The sequence below is a fragment of the Saimiri boliviensis genome, chromosome X (genome assembly GCF_048565385.1).
Source record: "Saimiri boliviensis isolate mSaiBol1 chromosome X, mSaiBol1.pri, whole genome shotgun sequence".
Lineage (NCBI taxonomy): Eukaryota > Metazoa > Chordata > Mammalia > Primates > Cebidae > Saimiri > Saimiri boliviensis.
Window position 1 is genome coordinate 34,221,724 of NC_133470.1, and position 17,842 is coordinate 34,239,565.

A 17,842-nucleotide genomic window follows, 5' to 3' on the forward strand; every position below is an offset into this window, starting at 1 on the left:
ATATTGACCCTAGTACCATCTACTAATCAGGATTCTACTAACTGGGAATGAGTGAAAACTCCTAGAGAGACTGGGCTTTACCTTTGTTAAGCAAACTTCTTTTCCAAAGGCAGGTTCAGGCCTTTGCTAGGTCAGAATTCTCTTAGGAATTCTCAAGACTTTGCTCAGATGACACTATCTGTATGGAATCATCAGCATCCCCTCCACCCTTGAGGCCAAGTTAAGCTCTCCTCCATCCTTTCTATTAGTCCTTGTAGCAGTTATGGTTCTCTAGACAAACAGAATATGATTTATTATATAAATAAATCATTTATTTTAAGGAATTGGCTCACATGATTATGGAGGCTGAGAAAGCCAGATCCAGGAAAGCCAATAATGTAAGTTTCAGTCTGAGTCCAAATCTGAAGGCAGGAGAAGGCCAATGTCCCAGTTCAAAGACAGTCAGGCAGAAAAAACTAATTCTTACTCACTCTTTGTTCTATTCAGCCCTTCAGTGAATTGGATGAGGTCCACCCACATTGGAGAGGGCAATGTGCTTCGCTAAGTGAACAGATTCAAATGTTAGTTATATCCAGAAACACTCTCACAGAAACACTCAGAAGTGACATTTAACCAAATATCTGGACACTCCTTGGCCAAGTCAAGTTGGCACACAGAATTAACCACTATACTTCTGATATACATTTCTCATAGAACACTTATCACCTCATGTTCTAATTATTTCTTTACAAATCTGGCTGTCTCATTGGATTGAATGGAGAGGCCTTCAAAGGTATCAACCAAATCATGTTTATCTGTATAACCAGGGTTAGATGTAAAGAATTAAGTAAATGAATATAAATAACTAGTCTTTAACATTATAAAAGAGGGATTTAGTCTGTTTTGTGCAGTGATCTATCCTCAGCACCTAGAGCAGTATCTGGTACAGAGTAGATGCTTAATATTTGTGTGTTGAATGAATGAATTAAAAAAAATGTTTAGGATACCTAGACCAAATTATTTTCAAGCATTTTAAGAATTTTTTTGTGTGTGAAAGCTATTGATATTTCAATTACAAAGTTTTAAAAGATCTCTTTTCTAAAACAAAGATTGGTCAGCAAACTTCTTCTGTAAAGGGCTAGAGATAGTAAATATTTTTGGCTTTCTGGGCCATACAGTCTCTGACACAAGTACAACACTGCTGTTGTAGCCAGAAAGCAGCTATAGAAAATATGCAAATGAATCAGCATGGCTATTCTTTAATAAAACTTTATTTAGAAAAAACTGGCAGTGAGCCATATTTGGCCTGCAGGCTATAGTTTGCCAGAAGCCTAGTTCTTAGGCATCTTAGTTATCACATTGCTGTATGAGCTTTCAAGTAATATTGGCGTTATTATTGTTTTTTATCCTGCTGTTTATCTTTTCACTAAATGAAACTGGTTGTCCTCCCAATTGTGTGAATTTTATGCCTTGTTTGTTAATACAGGGGCAGCTCATGGCTTGTCATCTATTCTTCAGATGCTTCTTTCTTACCATGAGCATCTCAAGCCCTCAGATCGGGAGCTGGTATGGCAAAGCGTGGACTTTCTCATGGAACAGGAACAAAACTGCAACTGGCCACCTGAGCTTGGCGAGACCATCGAGAGAGAGAATGAGCTGGTGCACTGGTGCCATGGCGCTCCAGGTCTTACACACTCTGTTATCTAAAAACATTGCCTTTCATCTAGGTTAGCCACAGGGAGGTTCCTTTTCTGAGAAGTGAGGACATCTCATCTTATGTCATTACTATGTGAGATAACAAGGTCAAGATCAAATTTTTCAAAGCCAAAAAAATCCTGATTAGTAAACAACTTCTGAAAATGGCCCTCTATGTTTTAATATATATGAGCTACATCTATTTGTTTATAAAGTTAAACTAGCATTGTCCAATAGAAGTATAATATGAGCCACATATGTAATTTAACTTGTTAGTAACCTCATTAAAAAAGTGAAATCAGGTAAATTAATTTTAGTAATATATATTATAGATCTCAATATACCCCAAATATTATCATTTCCATGTGTATCCAATTTAAAAGTTGAGATATTTCACATTTTAAAAAATATTCAGTCCTTGAAATCCAGCATATACTGTATTCTTATATCAAATGTCAGTTATACTAGCCATGTTTCAAGTGCTCAGTACCTACATTGGATAGTGCTGATCTGGAGCCTGGCAAAATGTGGCCACTGGAACCAGTATCATGGGCAACTGAGAGCTTGATAGAAATCCAGAATCTCAGGCCCCATCCTAGATCCACTGAATCAAAATCTACATTTTAACAGTATCCTTAGGCAAATTGTATGCACTTTAAAGGTTGAGATGTACTGTTCTACAACTCTTCTTCAGATGAAAATTTCTATCAGTACCAAAGAAAATGTCTAGAAACATAAAAAGCCATCCCCAGTAATCTCTGTGGAACTGAGCCTAGAAATTTAGCAAACCCCTTCTTTTTCCCCCTTTTAAAAATTTCATCACATTGCTAATTAAGCCTTCAGAGAAGGATTAATTTGAAAAAAAAAAAAAAGCTAAAAGCTAAATTCAAATAAATTAATTAATATGGGTTAGATGGCTGGGGAGAGATTTAAAATACCAAAATAGTACAAAATTCTTAGGCTCCGAGTCAATTTAATTTTTAAGAAGCTTCAATTCCACAAGCACACTTTTAAAATATATTTGATTTTTTTTTTACCTTTTTACCTGAGTTTTATTACCTCTTCCCCCCATGAGTTAATGTTCTTTAATCGAACTATAATTTCATTTTGGGGGGTGCAGTTTGAGTTGATGAATAATGATCCCAGAAAGTATAGTCTTGAATTGATGAATAACATAAGTTGCAGTCCACTGGTCATATTTTTTCTGTCTGCTGCATTTACCTGTGAAAGAAAGTTCAAAATATGTGCTTGTACCAGTATCCATGCATTGTGTATTATGTCCAGGCTAACTACTGCCAGTTGTAATTTGAGTCCATTTCTTTTTAATTTGGCCTTTTTGGGGAAAAAAAAAAACAACAAGTTGTTTACCATGCTGGAAATGATACTCCTTCTTGTTATGCTCAATTCTTCCATTTTTCATTTATTTTAATTATTCTCAGTGATGGTCTCTGTATATTCTCCAAGCATCCCAGCCAGGATCCTTGAATTTTGGAGATACCCTAATTTAAACACAGAATATTTTAAAAGCATTCAATGTGCTAGTAAAATTCCTTAAAAAAGTGGGACAATAATCTACTAAAATGAGTGACTGGGTCAGTTAATTCTCTTGCAGGAAAATTATTCCATTCTTTTTGTACACTAAATGCCATCTGTCTTTGTAAATCATTTACCATAACAGTGCAGCATAGAATTCATCACTTTGGAGACTACATCCTCCTTTATCATTCATGTTCAGTATCTAGAGAATATTAAACATGGGTTTTAAAGAAAAATCATTCAATCCACGTATTCACTGAACTACCAAAAATAAACCAATTCACAACTGAATAAAAAACTAAGTGGGGCCCATTATTTCTACCAGCCCCTACCCCCATCTCAAGGGTATTGGTCTTTCTTTGAATAGATGCTCTAAAACCAGCATCAAGATTGTTTATAAGTCTAATAAATGCAGTCCAAGGACCACCAAGATTTTGCAGAAGTTGGCAACAGCAAACTCTCTAAAAATTCTCTACAGGAAATGAACTATAAAATAATTTTCATTTATTTAAGGAAAACATTTTTGAGAGTAGATTTATGAACAGTGCAGATGGTTTGAGGCAGCAGACAAATTCTGTGATTAAAAACCTGCTAGAAATAATCCACAACGTGTAGCTTCATTAATGATACCTTATCTGTTTCTATAATCGTTTCCTATTGATGTTCCTTCAACCCACCTCTACAGGTAACAAGCCTAGTTATCATTTATACAGTGTAGAAATAGTTCTTGACTCTAAGTTAATAACTCCAGCTTCTAATTTCAGCTCCAACACTAACCAGTTTGCTGACCTTAAGAAAGGGTTTCTTTCTTTTGTACCTTTGTCTCTTTATCTGTAAAATGAGCACATTGAGACTCACTAGTGGAACTCAATCATTTTATCACCGTAGACCCCCTTTTATACTTTGGACCCTTGCCATCCCTGAGGGCTGTGTCTCAAAAGCTTTGTGAACAAGACATTTTTAAATACCTTGTGTGGCACTGGCACATAGGTTTTTCTTAGTAAGTGCAATAAAGTATTACAGGAAGATTAATATGACCCCTTCATAACCTTGATGATTCTGAAATACAGGACCAAAGTCATTTACAAAATCATTAAAACAAATGCTGTGGTTAAAATAAACTCTCAACTGCATTAGGTTACATCATTGCTATGGTAACACTGACAGTGCATTTCCTTGACTCTGCATGAAGTACAGATGTGGGCATTTTTTTAAAAACTCATTTCGTAAAGGCTTTTGGGTAGGTGACTTTGAATAAAGAACAACAAGGCTTTTGCAGGACAGATACCATTGGTCATTAAGCTCTGTAGTGCACACCGTAAAATGCATGCCTCAGCGAAATTATTAACTCAGAATGGACCTGAGTGGTGATTCTCCAGTATGTTGAAGCTATACGTGCCAAGTCTGGCTGTCAGAAGGCCCTGCTAGGTCTTATATTTTCTGAAGTTTAGTCTCTCAAACCACATTTATTAAGTAACAATTAATTCCTTTCCCAGTTGCATTTAGCAAAGACATCGTTGCTGACTCAGGCTTCTTATCAATGCACAATAATTAGTGTTCCTATGATGAAATGATATGGTTCCTGATTCCTATAAAAAAGGAAAGAAACCTACCATTCCTTTTTTTTTTTTCTTTAATTAAGCCATCTTATTGTGACTTCCATTATGTTGGATAAGGAGACAATGGATTTAGAAGTTTTGCAAGGTCACTTTCATGTAACATTCTGTGATCCAAGATGCAGAAAGAGGCTCTTTCACCCTGGCCAGAACCACAGGATCAATACCTTTTAATCTGTCTGGGACTCGGCCTGGTATAGCAATTAGAGCATCTCACCTTTCTTCCTTCTACATCTCTCATCTATACCCCAGCATCAGCCTGTGCTGGGGTGAGAAATGGGGCACTTTATGGTCAACAGACATTTATGAAATTCTTGGCATTTGCTAGACACCATGCCACACACTAGTGGAACAAAAATGAACAAGATACAGTTTCTGCTCTTGAGTAGTTTGCATGGTATTAGGAGAGCCAGCAATGGAAATAGGTAATTTTAATTGGGTTCTGGGTAAGTGCTAAAGTTTGTATAGAGAGAAATGAAAGCTCAGAGGGGTTCCTCGTGCTGCCTCCAGGCCCAGGCAAGGCTTCCTGAAGGTTGTGATGGTTGAAGTAAGTTAGCCAGACCAAGAAAGTTACAAAGCTTATTCCAAGAAAAGTGAACCACATTGGTAGTTAGAAGCATGAAAGCACTGCAGGTCGTTTGGTTCTACTGAAGTGAAAAGATTCAAGAACGGAATGGAGAAGAAGTGGGAAAATAGAAACGGAGCTCAGTCACAAAGGGCTTTCTGTGTCATGCTAAAGCATCTGGGTAATAGGGAGTCATTTTGGTAGTTTAGGCAGGGGAATGTCATGGTCAGATTATGGACCCAGAAAGGCCACTCACTGCCACTGAATGAGTTTAAGGCATGGCAGACCTGGGGGCAGGAAGCTAAAGCAATCATCTAGGAAGGACATTTAGAGCCTGAGGGAGGCCAGCAAGAGCAGGGCCTTCCCACCCACCCTTCCTTTGATTGGCCGTAATGCCCTCACTCTTCAGCAAGCTCTTTGCTCAGGGTCTAGATGTAGAGCTTGCTATCAAGAGAAACCTGTAAGGGAGCAGGGAAGCAGAATAGGCCAAAGAGGACCATGTCTTACCTGGCGGCTAGCTTCACCCTAAGTCTGAGGAGAAGCTAAGAAACACAGATTATATCAAGAAGCTGCGTCTCTCTTGAGGCAAGGAAGCTGATATTTTGTATCCCTGTGTTATCCCTGTGTCATCCCTGTGAGGGGTGGCTGCATAGCATAGCCTCTCATTTGTCTGAGGGAAAATCTCTCAAGAAGATGCAGCAGTGAGCTTTGTTAGTTACCAGCTCTCACAGAAACTGGGAAATGAGGCATTTGGTCGGTAAGGTAAAGCTGATCCATGCAGGTCATCAACAGCATCCAGTACACCTGGCTAATTCCTTACCAACCTCCAATAATCAGATTAGATGGTTTCACTCCTCTAGTAGTCATTTCCTTCTACCAAGTGTGGGCTTGGGTATCTCCTGTGTGCTTCCATGAGACTTCCATTGCTCGTCACATAGTCTGATACTTCCAGTTAAGCTGAAAAACACCATGAAGATAGAGACTTTCTAAATGCTTAGCACCTACTACTGTGCCTGGCATATAATAGATGCCCAATTAATATTGAAACATTTACCAAGTTCTGCAAAATGTCTCTTTCATTGGCTTTCTATTTTTTAAGAGAAGCTTTTCCCTTTTTTTAAATTAAGGTGAAATTTGCATAATATACAATTAACCATTTTATTTTTTTAATTTTCCCAACTTTTATTATGATTCATTGGGTACATGTGCTGGTTTGTTACATGGGTAAATTGCATGGCACTGGGGTTTGGTGTACAAAGGATTTTGTCATGCAGATAGTGACCATAGTACCAAATAGATAGTTTTTTAACCCTTATCCTCTTCCTACCCTCCCCGCTCAAGTAGACCCTGGTGTCTATTGTTTCCATATTTATGTCCACGTGTTCTCATCATTTAGCTCCCACTTATCAATGAGAACATACAGTATTTAGTTTTCTGTTCCTGCATTCGTTTGCTAAGGATAATGGCCTCCAGCTCCATCCATGTTCCTGCAAAGGACATGATCTCTTTTTTATGGCTGCATAGTATTCCATGGTATATATGTACCACATTTTCTCTATCCAGTCCACCACTGATGGGCATCTAGGTTGTCTCCATGTGTTTGCTATTGTGAATAGTGCTATGATGAACATGCAGATCACTTCTGTCTTTCTTACCACATAATCAGTTCACAACTACCCTGTTACCCTTCTTTAGGTCTATCCTGACACCACTAAAATTGGGACATTTTGTTCATAATAATCACATTGTCATACAAAAATAAAAGCCAACCAGTCCACAACAAAAACACTTTCATTGGTTCCCTGATGATCATAGAGTACAGTCCAAGCGATCTAACTAGATTTGTAAAACCATCCATAATCAGAACTCAGTCTAGCCTTCTTCTTCACTAGTCTGTTGGTTAGAACATTGCCCCACCAGCCTTCATGTGGCTTGTCCTTTCTGGCTCCATATCTTTGCCCTTGCTAATCTTGGTGCTAGATAGAATGCCCTCCCTGCTTCATCTTGAGCCTGGAGTTTACTATGTATCCTTCAAATTCTGAAAAAGTGCTCCTTCCATCTAGGGCCTCATCAACTATCTCTGTAGGGAACTTCCACTTTTCTGATTCCAATAGTATTATTGAGAGACCCATTTATTTTATGTTCCAGCAGCATCATGAACTACATATGCTATTATGTATTAGTCATAAGTATATATTTTTATCTCCCTTTATAGAGAGTGCCTTCTTGAAGGGTGGTAGTCATGTTTAGCATTTATTTAATATCACCCAGTGCTGGGACTGAGTATATAATTTGGAAGGCCCATAGAAAAATGAAAATACAAGTTCTTTTTGGAAAAATTATTGAGAATTTCAAGGTAGTAATAGCAGAGCATTAAACTCAACATGGGATCCTTTTAAGGAGTATGGGCTATGGAGTGCACAGGTGGCATGCCCAGGAAGCTAGCCTTGCCTAGGGCTGTGCATACAGTACATAATCAATGACTACTTTCAAATGAATGGATACAATGAATGAATGCATGATTAAATAAATTCAGTTCTTTTAGTATAATTCTTTAGTTTGTGCAAGATACTTTGTTCCTAAAACTGAAGTAGGAGAATGCTGTAGGTAACCATTGTCAATAGTTGACTGGAAAGCATTGACTGAGCAAAGAGCTTGTTGCTATGTAAGTATTAATCACAGGGTATATTAAAGGATACAGTTAAAAAGAGGATGAAATAATGACTCATACAAATATAAAAAGAATACGTGTGAACCATTTTACTGAGCTCATTATTTAATGAGGGAACCAGAAAGATGTTACAACTGTTTTCAAAGGAAAATCCAAAGAGTAGACATATTTATATAGGCCACTAGGAATGCTGAAATAAATTTGCTTAATAAATGCAAAACTGGCTTCTTCCACAGAGGCAGAGGGAAGTCAACGTCTACTAGACAGAATGTGAGTTTCTAGGGACAAAAATTATTTACATTACTATCAGTTTTCTATAAGACAGTTTCTATCTCTACAGACTTGTAAAATAGCCTAGTCAAAGCAATGAAAGGCAATGATAACCCCGATTGATGAGATAGTCAAGATATCAACTATATTTCAGTCTTTCACACTTCTTATATAGGAGAAAGGTAGGTTATGCAGGAAAGAATGTGATCTTGTGATATCAACCTCCTCACTGAATATGAACACCCAGAACTTGGGGAAAATCATTTCTATTAATAGCTATTGCTTCTCTTGTTTCCATTTCTGCCTTTGTAATTGATACTACTTTTGTTAAAGAGCTTTGAAGGAACAATGCTTTCCTTGGAACAATCAGGGTGGGAAGGACTCACTTCACAGCTGAAGTAGAAGTCTTGGCAAGGTCCTTCTGGAGCATTGTTTTTCTTGGAAAGATGCCCAGTTTTGCTCTTAAGAAAATGTCTATAGTTATAAGTACTTAAACATTACAAATGGAAAACTACAAATTCATTACAGGCTAAATATTTAGCCATTTCAAATAACCAAATATACATAATGCTTACTAGAGTATACATCATTAAATATTAACTCATTTGTAAATTAAATTTTAGATTTTATCTATATATGTCAGTTTAAAATGTTGCTTTTTCTCCCAGGGCCAACCCCACAATACAATTAAAACAAATTAAAATCTTACCGGAAAAATAAGACTCTTACAGAACATTCTAGCACCTTCCTACTCAAAGTGTGGTCTTTAGAAGGATGCTTCTTAGAAATGTAGTATCTCAAGCCCCACATCAGAACTACCATATTAGAATCTGTGTTTTAACAGTACTCAGATTATTCATGAGATTTTTATAGTTCTAGAAGTTCTGCTCCAAAATATTAAGTCCTGAAAGTCACCTCTAATGCCTTTGATGTTTTCACAGGAATTGCCTATCTGTTTGCCAAAGCTTATCTGGTTTCCAAGAAACCGCAGTACCTGGACACATGTATTCGGTGTGGGGAGCTCACGTGGCAGAAAGGCCTGCTAAAGAAGGGGCCTGGGATTTGCCACGGAGTAGCTGGCAGTGCCTATGTCTTCCTGCTGCTGTACCGGCTCACGGGAAACTCTAAATATATCTACAGAGCTCAAAGGTCAGCTGTTCTTTATAGGTCTTTTTTTTTTTCTTCAAAATTTAAATCTAATTAATTTTCTGAATTAGTAATATAATCACATGGTTTGAAAAGTGTAAAAATAAATACATCAACTGTGCCCTGCAGCCATGCAGTTGACTTCTCTAGAGATAGTTTCTTGGTTATCTTCCCAAAGATATTCTGTGCACATAGTGTGTAGATAAATGTCTTAATCCATTTGAGTGGCTATAAAGGAATACTTGAGGGTGGGTACTTTATCAAGAAAAAGTTTCCTTTGGCTCATGATTCTGCAGGCTGTACAAGAAGCATCACTAACATCTGCTTCTGGTAAGAGCTTCAGGAAGCTTCTACTCATGACAGAAGAAGAAGGAAAAAGCAGACATCACAAGGGGAGAGAAGAAGGGAGAGAGGAGGAAAGTGCCAGGCTCTTTTAAATAATCATCTCGTGGGAACAAATAGAGTGAGAACTCGTTCATTACCAGGGGGATGGCATCAATCTGTTCATGAGTGATCTGCCTCTATGACCCAACCATTTCCCAGTAGGTCCCATCTGTAATACCGAGGATCAGATTTCAACATGAGATTTGAAGGGTAAAATATCTAAACTATAATACATACATACATATATGTGTGTGTTTGTGTGTGTGTGTGTATTTGTCCATATATGTGTGTGTATGTGTGTATTTGTCTCTCTTTTTTATACAAATGATAGCATCTTGCTATCTTAGTGATCACCCTATATCAGTACAGAAAGAGCTTCTTTAAACATTTTTATTATTGCATAGTATTATATTGTATGAGTGCACCGTAATTTATTTAACCAGTCCCATATAGGAAGATATTTAAGTTATTTCCAATACTGTGTACTACAAATATTGCCATGATGAATAATCTTGTGCATATATCGTTTTATATATGTATAGGTATATCTAAAAGATAAATTTCTGGAAATGGAATTGTTGGGCCGAAGGAGATATATATCTCCTGTGTGTGTATGTGTGTGTGTGCGTGTATACATATATTATATATACATATCTCCTATATATGTTATATAAATAAATATATATATATTTGTAATTTTGACAGACAATATAAAATTTTCCTCTATAGTTTATTTCCTGTAAACCTAATAAAGGTGAAACTCTGCTATCTACCAGACAACATTGCTTTTAATAGATATTACCTCCGACTGGTGATCTGGGTAAACTGGGCTGGGGGCCATAGATGAACTATAAATAATCTGATAGAAAGCACAGGTAGGGGCTTCCCTGAATGCAGAGTGGCATGAAAGTGGCGTTCACTTTGAAGGGATTTAGAAGGTGTCTATAACCATGAATGCTTACAAAATACATAGTTTTCCTGTGTGGCACCTAGGTCTTCTAAGCCAGAGTGGTCTTTCATACCCACCCATGTAGTCTGGTTCCCATCAATCTGAACTGTCACTTGGTGGAGGCGGGAGGGGGTGCTAGAGTAACACCTGTACTGTTATGAAGATTCCCACTGAAAGTGCATAACTGATGATTATCAAATTGATTGTGTGACATTTAACAAATCACTTATTACAATGAGCTAAGTGACTTAAGTGACCTTTAACAAGGTCACACAACTTTTAGCAAGTCACTTAGCTCATTTTAACAAGTGATTCTCAATATCTTTATTCATAAAATAGAGAAAATAGTACCTACCTCATAGGGATGTTTGGTAGTTTAAACTAGTTAATACATGAAAAATTGTTTAGAATAATGCTTGGCACATAGTAACTGCAATGTAAATGTTCATTGTTATTACTTAATTCCAGACTTTATACATGTTTGTTCACATAGATGTATATGTGTACATGTATATTTTAATGAGCTCCTACAACTATAGATGTGTAATAGTTCTATACATAACTGTTTATAGCTTGCCTGCTTGCTTATTTATTTATTTGATACAGGTTCTCACTCTATCACCTAGGTTGGAGTACAGTAGTGTGACTCATGGCTCACTATAGCTTGGAACTTGTGGGCACACCTTAGCTTCCTGAGTAGCTAGGGCTACAGGTTCATGCCACCATACATGGCTGATACCACCTGGATTTGTGTCCCTACCAAATCTCATGTCTAACTGTAATCCCAGTGTTGAAGATGGGGCCAGGTAGGAGGTGATTGGATCCTGGGGACAGAGTTCCCATGAATGGTTTGGCAACATCCCCTCTTGGTACTCTATAGTGATAGAATTCTCAAGAGATCTCGTTATTTAAAAGTACATAGCACTTCCTCTTGCCCTCTTGCTCCTGAGTAGTAGAACTCAATCTTTCCAAGAAGTTGCTATGATTCCTGTACAGCCTGCAGAACTATGAGCCAGTTAAACCTCTTTTCTTTGTAAATTACCTAGTCTCAGGTATTTCTTTATGGTGGTGCCAGAATGGACTAAAACAGCAACTATTATTATTATTATTATTATTATTATTTTGTACAGACAGGATTTTGCGATGTTGCCCAGACTGGCCTTGAACACCTGGCCTCAAGCAATTCTCCTGCCTCAGCTTCCCAAAGTACTGGGATTACAGGTGTGAGCCACCACCTCCCCACTATGTTTGCAGCTTATAATTTTAAATGAACAATTTTTAAGGGCCTTTATTTCATTTTGTATAAATCTATCTCATTTTTTAAATGGCTATATAGTTACTCACTATGTATGTACCATAATTAACCAATCCCTAAATAATGGACACTTGGTATGTGTGTAATCTTTACTAATACAAACAAACTTTCCCCAAATATTCAATACATATATTTCTTTGCACTTGCGAAAGCACTTGTCAGAGAAATTTTAGAACTGAAATCATTAGGTCCATAGGTATTTCTAGGTCTATAAGTAGCCTGTCTTTATCCTTTGCCCATTTTTTTCCTGTTGTGATGCTTCTATTCAGGATTGTAACTCTTCGTCAATATATGTTGTAAATATTTTCCTGCTTTGCCATTTCTCTTTTAATTTTGTCCATGGCCTTTTGTCATACCAAACTTTTAAGTATTTTTCTTGTCAAAGTTTTTAATCTTTTCTTTAAAATTTCTAGATTTCGTGTTATGCTTTAACCTTCCAAATTCAGAATTAGAAAACAATTAATTTACATGGGTTTATAATAATTTTATGATTTTATTTTAACATTAAAATTTTTGATTCTGCTATAACTTTTTAAATAGTCTCAGATGTGTATCTTTTTTATTAAAAAAATTCTAATAGCATCTGTTGACCAGTTACCCCCATAATTTGAAATTCCAATTTTTTCATAAGCTGAATTGATATAAATTTATGAGTTCTATATTTTCCCCTATTCCACCTACTATTCTCTCATTTATTCTTTTAATTGTATTTTAGGGTCCATTTGTCATACTTAAAAAAATCTTACAGAAATTTGATTGGAACTTCATTGAATTTACAGATTACTTAATGAGAATCAACATGTTTAGAATATTGAGTTTTTCCATTTAGAAACATAGTATACCTTTCCATTTATTTAAACAAATGTAATTTGGTAAAGTTTTGACCTTATGAAAGAGGTCTTGTATGTTTCTTGTTAATTTTATTCCTGGGTATTTTATGTTTCCAAGTTTATTGTGAGTGGAATCTTTTCCTTCATTATATTTTCACACCATTTATTACTGGTATATATGAAAGCTCTTAAAACATACACATCACTGAATCTTTTCTGTTCTAATATGTAATTTTTAATATAAATATAGATTTCAGCTTATAAGTATTTTACTTTTTATAAATATAATAATATATCTAGCTGCCTTAATTAACTCTATTACTGTTTCTATTAGTTTTTTATTAGATTCTATCGGGTTTTCTAAATAGAAACACACACATCTGCAAATAGCTATGATTCTGTTACTTCCTTTCTCATGTGCCTGGTGTTTTTTTTCCAATACATGGTTCTCTATAACAATGCAACCCTATAAAAATGTTCAATAGTAAGAGTGGTAGTAAACACCTTTGTTTTTTATGCTGATTTTACTAGGCATGCTTCTATGTTTTACCATGGTTTTTATATTCACTTCTTATAATGTTTATCCTGTTAGATTATAACACTTCTCTGTTCAGTGTAATCCAATAGCTTCCTATATGATTCAGAGTAGATGCCAGTCTTTCCTATGAATGAAAGGTCCTATATGATCTAGCTTCCCGTTACCTCTCTAATCTCATTCCCTACTCTTCTTTCACCTGGTTCTTTCCAACACTTTGGCTTCCTTGTAATTCCATTAGGATACCAGGTAGACTCCATCTCAAGGCCTTGGAAGTTTTGGTTCCCTCCACCTGTAATGCTCACTTTCTACATATATCTCCTAACTCCCCCATTTCATTCAGACTTTCACTCAAAAGTCACTTTCTCATAAAGGCCTTCCCAAGGCAACTTATCTAATATTTAATGTTTAAAAAACATAAACTATTTTTCATGATATTTACATGGATGCACTGAATGGCAAATACTAACTTATGTAAGTCTTCAATATGAAGCTCTATTGTTTAGGAAATCTGTTTATATATTTGATTCATGGTTTCCTTGAAGCCAGATCTTTTGTTTCCCAAATACAGAAAAAGAAAGTAATTTTGGATATCATCTAGGCTAGTGGGATTTCACCTTTGGGCTAAATTTCATCAGAAATGAATGAAATTCATTAATTCACTTTAAAGTCTATTAAAAGGGATCAGAACACCTCTATTTTCTTTTTTGTAATTTTTAATATTTTAACTTTTTAAAACTTTGTGTAAATATATGGGATTCAAGTGTAATATTGTTATTTGGATAGATTGCATAGTGGTGAAACCAGAGCTTTAGGGTATCCATCACTCAAATAACGAACTTTGTGTACATTATTTTCTGGCAGGCCAGTCCTAGCTTACAGAGTCTTCGTTATAAGATTTGGGGTCCAAGGCTCTAAAAAGACAACTTAAGTTTTTTGCTAACAGGTAGAATACTGGAAATGTGCAGGTAATATCTGTATTGTTTGGGTATTGTGTGAACAACTCTGCAACCGAATGTGTAGGAAAGAGACTATTCTAGTGAACAGTTTGCAAACAAAGGATGTACAGCCTTTGGTGCAGAGTGAAGCAGGCTTTCAAAGAACAAGAGAGGGCTGCCCAGGTCAGGTCCTTTTATGCAAATGAAGGATTGAAACTCAGTTCCTATTGGTCAGTGCAGCTGAGCCCTGTTTGGCCAGGGCAGATGACTCTGTTTGGCTTAGGTGTGATCTGATTGATTAGTTTCCGGGCTGAAAACCAGAAGTCTCCAACACCTGTTTCTTCCACATGGCTGATGGAGGGCTGGCATATCTTGGCACTCACAACGGGAACTGGTTTGGAGAAAGAAAGGTCCTGTGATGCTTTTACAACATCTTTCTCAGAACACAGAGTACATGATCATTCCCTCACCCAGCCATAGCTACCTGGTTCTGTTTTAACTTGGAGCACCTCATTTTGCCATGGGGAGCCCATTTTGTCTGTCGGCTAGGGGCATACTTTAACAATTGCGTGTTAAAAAATATGTACCTCCCTAACATGAACATTACTTGGTTGTCATCTATTATTTAACATACAGTTGGATTTTATGGCTGCAGAAAAATATTTGACAACTTCTTAATTTTTTTTATGCTTATTCAATTACTTGGGTTTTCTAACTCTTCTTTTTGGTAGTGAATGTATTTCTATAAAACCATCTAGTTTGTATGAATTTTCAAATTTTTGACATAGAGCTCCAATAATATAGTTCCATAATATTTTTAATTTCCTATCCCTGTGGCTATGTGCCTATTGTGATTTTTAATGCTTTTCCTTCTTGATAGATGCACCAGTGTTTTTTTCTATCTTGTTAATCCTTTCAAGGAACTAGCTCCTGGATTTGCTTATTAATTTTTTTGTTTTTGTCTTTTGTTTGTTTTCCACTGTTACTTCCCTTTATTTTGTTATGTTCTAGAGTTTTAAAATGCATAATTAGAAAGCATTCCATCATTTTATTAATAATAATGGCAACTCACAAATCTATGAATTTTCTTCTGCATTCATTTTGGTCATAATCAACAGGTTTTGATAAGAAATGTTTTCATATTTTATTGTGTCTTCCATTTTTAGTTCTGTAATTAGCATACAGACTTCTATTTTGACTGAGAACATTTTAGAAAAAGTTATTTGTTTAATATTGCATCACTGGATAGATTTTTGAAATATTTTTTACAAATAACACACCATACAGGTCAGAATACAATGCAACTGCCACTCTCGGACATTGCTGGTACTATTTTAAGTTGCTATGTATCATTTAGAAATTATTTTGAAAAGCATAGAAAATATTTAGCATATTTTTAAGTGAAAAAAATACAGTATACCAAATCTTATATACTTTAATAACATGTAATAATGCATTAAATAAATGAGTGCATGGGGGAAAAGGTCAGAAGAAGAGCTAGCAACGTTGTGTGTTTCTTCTATAGCATGGTTTTACAAATCATCTTTCATGATTATGTTTTACAACTCTTTTATAATATGCTTATGTAAAAAGTAATGTTTTCCATTTACTGAATGATTGCTATATGCTCAGAGTCTAATATATGATATCCTTTATCTTTACATATAACATTGTCCAGTTCTGCAACTTCACCATTTTAAAGTCAAATTGAGAAATTTGCCAAAGGCATACAACATGAAATTATCAAATTAGTGTATCTCAGCTCCAAAGCCCTTGCTCTTTCTTCTATACCAGGGATGCTTAATCTAGGATTTGTCAGTTTGCTTGAGAAAGTGATTATGTCTCAAACTTAAATGTAGCATTTCCTTCCATTCTGAATGTAAGTAATAAGTCACAGAAGTATTAGTAGGTGTGACTTTGCAAACAATATAATTAATAGATATTCTCATGTGGTATTACTGTTGTTACAGATATTATAAAATATGTTATATTCACATCACTAGCTAGAAATGTTAGCAATTATTAAACCCATTACTGTATCTTGGCATTTAATGTGTTAGCAAATAATACATATGTTATTACATCACAAATGTGGCTTTAAAATTTTTGTCGTGTTTTAATATAATTAATTTCCTTTGGAATCCTGTGTGGTTTATTTTATACACTTGAAAACTTTTTTTTTTTCTTAGGGAGCCAGACTGATGCTATATCATGAGATGCTGGCTATATTATTACAAATTCTGAAGTAACTCTTATGATGCATTATTATTCTACTGCGTAAATTTTAAATTTCATTTTAAAATTGTTGCATATTCAGGAAAACAGTTATAGAAAAATTGTGCCAAATAGAGTTGCAGTCTGTTTCTTGCTGATTTATTTTAAGCTGCCATATGTAATTCCAAGAGCCCTTAAAAAATCAAATAATTACCCTTTGTAAGACCCCCTATATAGCAGCAGTAACCTAAATTTATGACAGTTTCAGTGCTTGGGCCTTACCAAGCTATGAACTCCAGCCTCTGAATTGGTGATTATTTGTGTTCTTGATGAGAATGAGTAGAGCAAGTCAGTAAAAAAAGATGATGTAGGTAACAACACTTTGAAAGCTGTAAACCACCATAAAAATACTACTTATTATAAATAATCTGAACAGTATTTTAAGTTGCTATGTATCATTTAGAAATTATTTTGAAAAGCATAGAAAATATTTAGCATATTTTTAATTTAAAAAAATACAGTATACCAAATCATATATACTTTAATAACATGTAATAATGCAATAAATAAATGAGTGCATTGGGGAAAAGGTCAGAAGAAGAGCTAGCATTTGTGATAAATATGGGTAAAAGGAAAAAGGTCTTTCATAAGGAATTTAGAGGCCTGTGATTCAATTTAAGGCAGATGTCTCAAAAATAATCTGTCACGTAGCTACATTTGCTATTTGATGATATCGTTGTAAAAGGTTGCTGCCTTTTCCTATTCATGTTATTCCCTTGTTTGCTTACAGCACAGATTGTATAAAATCTTGCCTATTTATTTTCAAAGTCTCTGTTTTTGTCACATGTAAATGAAAAACCTAGTTCGGAAGTAATATGCCTGCAGAAACACAGCATATTTACGTTTTTTTAAAGGAATAGTCATATATCAGTTTGCTTATTTTCAAGATAAATAAAAGTAGAACAATTTGTCTGGCTTTTATTTTTAACTTTAATTACTGGATGACAGAGAGAATGAAATCCTTTGCTTTGCAAACTGTGAGAATAGTTGGATTTTCTTGCCAGCATAATTTGTGGTGAAACATACGCAGTTATATAATGGATCGTCTCCTTTTTTTAACAGAGAAAATGTGTTTCTTAAAATACTTAATTATATAATTCTGGAAAGAAAATTATGCTAAAGCTTTAATAGAAGAGAAG

The 17,842-nt window shown here is 35.4% G+C and overlaps 1 protein-coding gene across 2 annotated transcripts in view; it reads left to right on the forward strand.

Moving 5' to 3' along the window:
- LANCL3 (LanC like family member 3) overlaps positions 1–17,842 on the forward strand; it is a 103,935-nt gene that overhangs the window by 75,370 nt on the left and 10,723 nt on the right. Inside the window, exons 3-4 of one of the 2 annotated variants that reach the window (XM_039475398.2) lie at positions 1,466–1,663; positions 9,274–9,481. In XM_039475398.2, the coding sequence (XP_039331332.1) occupies positions 1,466–1,663; positions 9,274–9,481 (406 nt within the window). The remainder of the gene's footprint in view (positions 1–1,465; positions 1,664–9,273; positions 9,482–17,842) is intronic. The other variant, XM_074392341.1, reaches the window with a different exon arrangement.